Source organism: Nematolebias whitei, chromosome 16 (assembly GCF_014905685.2).
Source record: "Nematolebias whitei isolate Nwh7 chromosome 16, NemWhi1, whole genome shotgun sequence".
Taxonomy (NCBI): Eukaryota; Metazoa; Chordata; class Actinopteri; order Cyprinodontiformes; family Rivulidae; genus Nematolebias; species Nematolebias whitei.
Genome location: NC_056513.1, coordinates 5,281,847 through 5,291,025, shown reverse-complemented (window position 1 = coordinate 5,291,025; position 9,179 = coordinate 5,281,847). Strand labels below are relative to the sequence as shown.

Genomic DNA, 9,179 nt, shown 5'->3' with positions numbered 1-9,179 from the left:
AGACTAGCATGCAAATAATTGCGTCCTGTGAAAAAGTGTTTTTGGAAATCTCTTGCAAGTATTTTGAAAGGATATTTACAATACATGTGGCTTGTGTTCATACATAATCTACATGTATTAATAAAGGTTGAACTGAATTTTAATTCCTTAAATAAAACTACACACACTGTTTACGGGGGTCCCTCGCTACTTTGCGGTTTAACTTTCGCAGACTCGCTCTTTTGCGGTTTTTCAAAGATTGGACATGACACACAATTTGCTGATTGATGGATGAGTTGCACGAACAGCAAGGATTGTTTATTTAAAATTAATTCTTTTAAATGATTTAGCACTGCTGCACCTGCGTGCAGCCCACAGGTGCGGGGAGAACCTCCCTCCTGCAGCATGTCATGATCTACACTCTCTGCCACCTGCCAGCGATTGCAGTGGAGAAGTGGGCATGGCAGAGAGCGGCAGATGGCAGAGATCATAACATGCTGTGCTCTTTTAGAGCGTCTAGAAACATTGTTAAGAATATTGCAAGAGTGTGGAAATGGTTTCAAACACCTTAATATACAGGTGCTGGTCATAAAATTAGAATATCATGAAAAAGTTTATTTATTTCGATAATTCCATTCAAAAAGTGAAACTTAAATATTATATTCATTCATTACACTGACTGATATATTTCAATTTTTTATTTATTTTAATGTTGATGATTATAATCGACAACTAATGAAAACCCCAAAATCAGTATTTCAGTATCAGTTTTGTTGTGTGTTTCCTTGACTGATGAAGCCTTCCGGATCGAAGGCGAAACGTTTCAGCACAAAAAAAGAAACCGTCCAGATGACCTGGCTGAAAATTGCTGGATTGTATACCTGGATTATTGAGCATGGACTTTTTTGTACATGGTAGAGGTTCACAATGTTAGAAAAAGTTTTCTGTATTATTTTGGAAAAATTATATAAATTGTGATAAACCAACATTACTTTCTTTCTCTTATTGAAACCAGATCTCTTTTCTCTCCCATCAACAGTAGTACATTAGAATTATCAAAAATATTAATATATCATATATAACATACCATATATAACATCACATAAAAGATCTGAAACTCTCAACCTTGACCTCTCTAAGTGGCTTTAAACATCTGTTAAGCTCCTGGCACAAACCAATGCAGACATGTTCCGGTTTTTAGTTTTTTTACATCGCCTTTTTTTCTTCTTTCTTTCTTTTCCCTGCTTTTCCTTTTGTTTGCCATTTTGTTTTATAAAAAAAAAAAAAGAAGAAAGAAAATTAAATTTGTATGACTTTGTGACTGTCTATTGTTGTCATCGTTATTCACTGCTGTCATCACTCTGTTAAGAAATCAGGTCTCTCTTGTAAATGAGTCCCCGAAGCTCAATGGGATTAACCTGTCTAAATAAAGGTTGAATGAATATGAAGCATGAATGCACAATATAGAAAAAGTTCTGATTCATTGCATGCCTTAGCTGAGCTCATAGAAAACATTTTAATAGAATGTGCAGCCTTAGTTCTAACTTCACAAATGACACTTCTTTCTGAAGTTGCAATGGTAACTTTCTTGTGCCAGTGCATGCTCTAAATGCGGTTAAGGTGGTTATGTACCTTAAAAAAATAATAAAAAAGTTAAATCCTTACATACAGTTTCTTTTTATACGTAATATTTTTTGTCTATTTTGGGGTGTAACCCTGAGTACCGGTACATAATTTTGTTCTAATTCATGTACCACATGTGAATGACAAAGGAACTTGAATGCATTTGGCCTTTCTGCAATGGAAAACCCAAAGTTTTGTTGTCGAGGGTAATTTCACTCAAGAATTCATAAACTTACACCCGTTACCAATCCTGACACTGACACATAAACTAAAACCTAGTGTTGTAGTACTCAAGACTGGCCTTGGTCTTGAGACCGGTCTCAAGACCACTTTTTGATGGTCTTGGTCTTATCTCGGACTAGACCACATTTGGTCTCGCATGCAGTTCTGTACCAACAGAACAATACAAACAACAGAACGTAATATTGCAACCATGGGTGACAGTAAGCCAGTAATACATAAGATTCTGCGCTGGTACGCAGTACCTGTAAGAGAGGGGAACGGCTCAACTGTAAAGCCTCATTCAGAACCAGTCATGGCTGCACTTTGGGTCAGATTAGATTCACTACAAATTAATAACTTAATAGCTTTTTTTCTCATTTCAAATAGTTTCTGAATTTTTCGTGCTATGCTGGAGCCTCAATTCTGAACCGCAGCCAAGTTTCATTCAACCTTTATTCAGACAGGTTAATCCCAAGTTAGTTAGTTGCAAGTTAGTTTTACGTTGGACATTCAAGCTCCGTGGCTTCAGCGGTGCGTTCCTCTCATTCGATCTGAAGCAGGCAGTCCGATTTCAGTCAGCTGCGCTCAGTCTGCCTCTCCTCCGAGGCGTAATGTGTGGAGGACCAGTGACAGGGGGCTTCAGAATAAGGGGCACCCCCCACTTAAAATATGTGATCCTCTTCTGTTAAATATTTTGTTTTGTAATTAAAACCCACTATGTATTACAGTATTCAAGTTAGGCTGCAGAGTTATAGGCACAGAGAAAATTAATATTTTGGCTGAGGGGGAATTGAGTTGGGGTGTAGTTAATCCAAACAAGCACTAGGAGCAGCCCCCTGGTCCTAAGAATCTGTGTTGGAAATGTATGCAGCTCAGTAGAACACCTGCAGTCACTAGTGTGAAGCACGTCGGACTTATCTGTGCCTGTTTGTATTTTCAGAGAAACGGAAAGTAAAAAGATTATTTGCAACCAAATGCACGCCTCGACATCTTCATTGTTGGGAGTGTGCAACAAATGGTTTGCTTAGGGACCGTCAACAAATTACTGAACCAAACACTCTTCAGAAACAAAAATTAATATATTTTACATAATTTGACCCACTGACACAAAACTAACTATTCTAATAGGCCTGACACACAAGGCACGATCGTTTACTTCTCATGTTAAAGCATTTTCTAGTTGCTGAGCGAAAACCATTTTTCAACAAATTATATAAAATTGGAAAATGATTTAAAATGGTAGAAAAAATGAGTGCGCCTCGTCTGTCAGGAATAGTAGTTTAACATAAGTTTTGTCTTTGTGGGGTCACATGAAAATTGTGCAAAAACCACTGAATGATGTCCGATTTATTGTGTAGCTTTAAAAATGTATACAAGTTGATACATTCATTCAAAAGCTGTTGCAGTATGCAACTTTAAATAAAAAATATTTTTTTTAAATAAAAGTTTTTTTTTTTTTTTTTTTACATATTTGTTAAAAATGTTACGTTGTCACAGTATAGTATAAGACCGATAATCTGTGAAAAGATGGAGCTCCAAGACTTGAGGTCTTGGTCTTGACTTGGTCTCTCACTCCCTCGGTCTTGGTCTCTGACCCCAAAAGTCTTGGTCTTGTCTCGGTCTCAACCACAACACTGCTAAAACCTTTTGGAAGTGACATTTTAAACAATTGTTTAATTTTCCTCTTTCGGCTGCTCCCTTCTTCAGGGGTCGCCACAACAAACCGTCGCACGAAGACTTGGCAATTATTTTTACACCGGATGCCCTTCCTGATGCAACCACAGACCACTGAGATATCACAGCCCTCTGTGTGGGGCAGAACTGCCATCTAAGGCACCCGGGAGAGCAGATGGTGGGGGTTAAGGGCCTTGCTCAAGGGCCCAGATTGGGCCAAACGAGGGTGGAGGCAAGTGTGGGTGTTTCACTTTTCCACACACATTGTGATGTTGTACCAGGAGTTGAGCCGGCGACCTTCCGATCACAGATCTACCTTCTCCAACCTCTGCGCTACCACTCCCATTATGTGCTTTATAAAGTACAGTTTAAACCACGACACTCAACTTTTAAGTATGAACACCATAAATCAAGTTTACAGACTTCACCATCATAACACAAACGTCCACAAAAAAGAACACTCGGTAAAACAGCAGCAGCATTTTTTTTGAAAATTTTATTAGTTTTCTGCAAACAAAATATACATCTGGGTTTGACATTTCAAATCACACTAACATACAATGACTAAAGCTTTAGAACAGGTCTGTGTTTACGTCGTACATTCCCATTAGTAATTCATGAAAACTTGAGGAAAACATGGATTTAACAAAAAAAACTAATGACTTTTTGTAACGTAACATTGTTATAAACGCGAGAAATACTTTCACCTTCAACAAAATCTTTATCTGTTCATTTTTTTCCTATTCAAAGAGTTAAAGCAGATGTAAGTGCTTATTTACCTGTAAAACAGCTTTATGTGAAAAAGAATAAAATCACAAAGATAAATTCTGTGCCAATAAATTGTTCAACAGCAGGTTTGTAAAAAAAAAAAAAAAAAAAATTCACATTTTGTCCGACATGGATCTATTTTTAAAAGTTGAAGGTGATCCATATTTACAAAAGTCGTAAAATTAAGTAACTCAATCGTTGGTACAAAAGCAAAACAAAGTAATAAAAGAAATTACACGATGCACCTTATTTTCATAAACAATTAAAATGATAAAAATAAAATACTATAATATTAATTAAAATATATTTACAATTCAAAGTCATACTGTAAACCATGTTAAGACTGTTTCTACAATCAGATGTTGTGAAAAGAAAATCAACGTGTTTATATATTTAGGAATAAGTCAATGAATACAGTAGTCCCTCGCTACTTCGCGGCTCATTTTTCGCGGACTCCCTGTATCGCGGTTTTTCAAAATACGATTGGACATGACACACAAATGGCTGATTGATGGATGAGCTGCAAGATCGGCATTTTTATTTTAAATGATTTTAAAATTATTTAGCACCTGCTGCACCTGTGTGCAGCCCATACTGCAGGAGAAACTTCCTCTTGCAGCTCCTCCTCCTTCGATCTCTGTTCTGCAGCAGAGAAGTGGGCGTGGCCGAGAGCACAGAGAGCAGCCGTGGCTGAGAGTGTGGGAAGGGTTTAAGACGCCATATATATATATATATATATGTATATATATTTATATATATATTTATATATATATATATATAAATACTAATATAAACTACTACTTACTACTTGTACTACTATTCCTATTTCACGGTTTTTCACTTATCAGGGGCTTCAGGGTACGGATCCACTACGATAAAGGAGGGACTACTGTATTTGGAAATATATTTCTGACAACATTCTGGATGACTTGTCATAAAAAAAAAATTTTTTTTAATTGAATAAAAGAAGTCTGATAGCTCCAACATGCAGCTACTGGCACTTTAATTATCTTGAATGTGTACAAAAAGGTTTTCAGCTTACCTTAAACCTTTAACTTTTTCGACATGCTGTATATCTACAAAAAGGATTTAAACATGAATTTTGTAAAACCTTGCACATGCTGCAAAATCACTTATTCAATTAAGGAAAGAAAAAAAAAAAAACGTCTAGGAATAATTTGACTCCTTTCTTTAAAAAAAAAAAATACCTATACAATTTTTTTTTCACATATCCATGTCAATATCTTTGAAGAAAAAATTTTTTTTGGGGTGGTGGGGGGTGGTGGACACAAAACACAAACCAAAAACAACACCACAAATACCTAATTATTTTTAAGTTGCAACTCCTTGGACTCACTTTGTAAATCTCTTAACAAAAAGCACTTTAAGAATCAATTACAACGCAAAAAATCGTATAATTCTACATAAAATCTGAAGAGCTATACATACAAACTGTACATGTCCTATACAAACTGAGGTTGTCAGTAGAGGTAAAAAGTATTCTTAGCACATGAAGAAGATTCCATATTATTTATCACAATATATAACCCTACAACTCTCTCTCTCTTTTGGCTGCTTTAAACATTCTGTTTTCAGCTTCCTGTTTTTGTCAGCACCCTTTCAGTTCAGCACAGCATTTTGCTGGATGTCCTGTGTTTCTACGACACTGTGTACATTTCGAATATGCTTTTTCAGATGGCCAGTCTGAGTGTACCTCTTAGGGCAGAGTGAGCAGGAAAAAGGCTTCTCTCCTGTGTGAGTAATTGCATGCCTTTTCATGTTATTGGAATCTAAAAATCCTTTCCCACAGTGTGGACACCAGTGCCGCTTCTCTCCATTATGCCACCGAAAGTGCACATTTAGTTCTACTCTCCTGGTGAATCTCCTTTCACAGATATGACACTGAAAGGGTTTCTCTCCGGTGTGGATTCGTATGTGAACATTCACATCTCGTTTAGTGAAGAACCTTTTGTTGCATAGCTGGCATATGAAAGGTTTTACCTTGCCATGGACCATCTGTACGTGTTTGGAGAGTGCAAAACGATAGACAAAGCCTTTCCCGCATTGTGGGCAGACATAGATCCTACCGTTGCGATGCACTCGATCATGACGTTTAAAAGTAATTGCGTCTGGGTAATGTTTCCCACAGAGTTTGCAAGTGAAAGGCCTGAGAAATTTGTGGAGACTGACGTGGCTCTCCAATGCATTGGTACTGTTGAAAACTCGTCCACATTCCCCACACTGATTTTTCAACAGATGCCTGCCAATGAAAGCCAATGGCTGTAAAGGAGATACAACTGGTGTTGGATTTAAAGGTATGACAGGAACTCTGTACTCTATCTTTAAACGTGGTGCCTTTATTATCTCTGTTGAAGGTACTTCATTGGGTGGTAGTGTGGGAGGGTACCATATTTCAGCTCTGCATATTTGCAAAACTCTACCTATTTCATTACGTATTCTAATTTTTTTTTTATATTTCCCCCTAGGTTTTCGTGGTTTAATTATTCTTCCTGAACGGTTTAATTTAGGACTTTGAAATTCTTGAAAAAATGCAAGTTTATCAGGTATCAGTTTTTGAGTGTTTTTCGCTATTTTAAAGATTTTGGCAAGTGGGGAACTAGTCTCACTCATGTTTTTTTCACTGTCGTCGTCCTTACTTATGCTACACCTCCCAGGACTGAAAGAACTGGATTCCCTTTTAATAGGCTTAGCACTTGGACTGACTTTAATAGAAGTGGAGCAACTAGGAAAGCCAGACACTTCAGGGCTTGTGCCATTTTCTTTTTTACTAGTCTTTTCAGGGCTGGCAACTGCTTTGGTTGATCTTATAGGACTCAAAGAACTGGATCTTGTATTTTGGGGGGCAGAGCCATTTCCAGTATTTTTAGAACTCTCACTACTTTTAGTACAACTGGGACTCCCATGACTGACAGTGGAGGATCCCTTATTTCTTGGACCTGCATCATTGTTTTCAAAAGTCGACCTTTGACTCTCAGAAGCTGATTTTGATGTTTTAGGGCTCAAACTGTTTCTTGCAGAAGTAGACTGCCTTGGACTCAATTCAGACTTTACTAAGTCTACATCAACTGTATTTGAGCTTTGGCTTTTAAAACTTTTAGCAGCAAAATTACTGGTAATATCAAGCCTGCTCAAACTGACAAATACCTTTCCACTAACAATTTTTGTTGGTGTAACATCTTTATAGTGTCCTGATATTCTAGAACTATAAGTAAGTGTATTTAGAGAAGTAATATTGTCAGACACATCTGGTTTTCCAGAGCCAACAGGTTCTTCAGTTGTGTTTTTAACATTTAAACTGTCACTATCCCACCGTGGTTTCTTTGGGGTTTTGTCACTGTTCTCAGTTGGCTTATCAGGTACTTGTTCTCTTGCATTTCTTCTAGCTTTCAACAGAGGTTTCAGGTGACTTCGCAGACGGGAAACAATGGAGCTTTTCTGATGGGCACTGGTTCTGGTCTTAATGGTATCCAAACCTTTGTCAGTGCAGGACTGTAATAAGATTAAAAAAAAAAAGATACATATTTACATCATAAGCACACATTAAATGCCACTTTTGTTAAGTCTGCATAAGCTGAAATGAGATTACCTCTTTATGTAATGTTGATACTGACAGTTGCTCCAGGAACTCTGATTGTGTCATCTTTAAACGAGGGTCAGATTGATCACTGAACCTAATGGAAGCTGGCAGCCCAAGATCTTCTTTGTGGTCCACTTCCCTTTCATGGCTGATCATATTTTGGCCCATATCAGCCATTGGTTGTTTAAAGGTGATAGGTTCAGATGAGACCTCTGTTAAGTTGCTGGCAACCGTTGATTTTCCTAACACAGGTTGTGATCCCGGAACAACTTTGACATCAGATGAAAACGAGATTGATGGCTTTAACTGCTTCTCTGGAATAGAAGAAATTCTTTTCGCTTGCAGTGTTGAAACCGAGAATGTTTGTTTGGTGGATACTGGAAATGGAAGCCTGGTTAATTTGACCACTGCATAGAGCTTCTCCTCAGTAGTTGGTGGGAACACTGAAGACACTAATGTCTGTACTTCCTTAACTGACATTTCTATGTTTGAGCTGATTGTACAAGTATCTATTGTTTTTAAATCAGCAGTAGTTTGACTAGAGGAGTTTGGGTCATCAGTCATATGACTTTTTTCAGACAAAGTTTTCTTTGCACCAACTAAACTTGGCTCCTGTGAAAAGGCTTTCAACTGAGTTGATGAAAGAGAAACAGAAGCTTTCAGGTCAGGGGTATCAACAGAGGCTTTCAGTTCAGGATTATCAACGGGGGCTTTCGGTTCATGAGTATCAACTGGGGCTTCCGGTTCAAGGGTTTCAACGGGGGCTTCCGGTTCAAGGGTTTCAACAGGGGCTTCCAGTTCAAGAGTTTCAACGGGGGCTTCCGGTTCAAGAGTTTCAACGGGGGCTTCCGGTTCTAGGGTTTCAATGGGGGCTTCCGGTTCTAGGGTTTCAACGGGGGCTTCAGGTTCAGGGGTATCAATGGGGACTTCCGGTTCAGGTGCATCAACGAGGGCTTCCAGTTCAGGGGCATCAACGGGGGCTTCCGGTTCAGGTGTTTCAATGAGGGTTTCCAGTTCAAGGGGGTCTTCCGATTCAGGGGTATCAACCTGGGCTTCTGGATTAGGGGCATCAACAAGGACTTCCGGTTCAGGGGCTTCAACGAGGGCTTCCAATTCAGGGGCATCAACGGGGGCTTCCGATTCAGGGGTTTCAACGGGGGCTTCCGATTCAGGGGTTTCAACGGGGGCTTCCGGTTCAAGGGTTTCAACGGGGGCTTCCGGTTCAAGGGTATCAAGAGGGGCTTCCGGTTCAGGGATATCAAGAGGGGCTTCCGGTTCAGGGATATCAAGAGGGTCTTCCGGTTCAGGGATATCA

General features: G+C 38.7%; 1 protein-coding gene across 1 annotated transcript; it reads right to left on the bottom strand.

The window, feature by feature from the left end:
* Window positions 1-5,617: 5,617 nt before the first annotated feature.
* On the bottom strand, window positions 5,618-8,284 carry LOC119422276 (zinc finger protein 37). Its single transcript, XM_037689593.1, has 2 exons — window positions 7,874-8,284; window positions 5,618-7,776 (listed from the first exon to the last, which is right to left on the bottom strand). Exons 1-2 carry the CDS (start codon window positions 8,039-8,041, stop codon window positions 5,887-5,889), a joined length of 2,058 nt encoding a protein of 685 aa, XP_037545521.1. The 5' UTR covers window positions 8,042-8,284; the 3' UTR covers window positions 5,618-5,886.
* Between the last annotated feature and the right edge of the window lie 895 nt (window positions 8,285-9,179).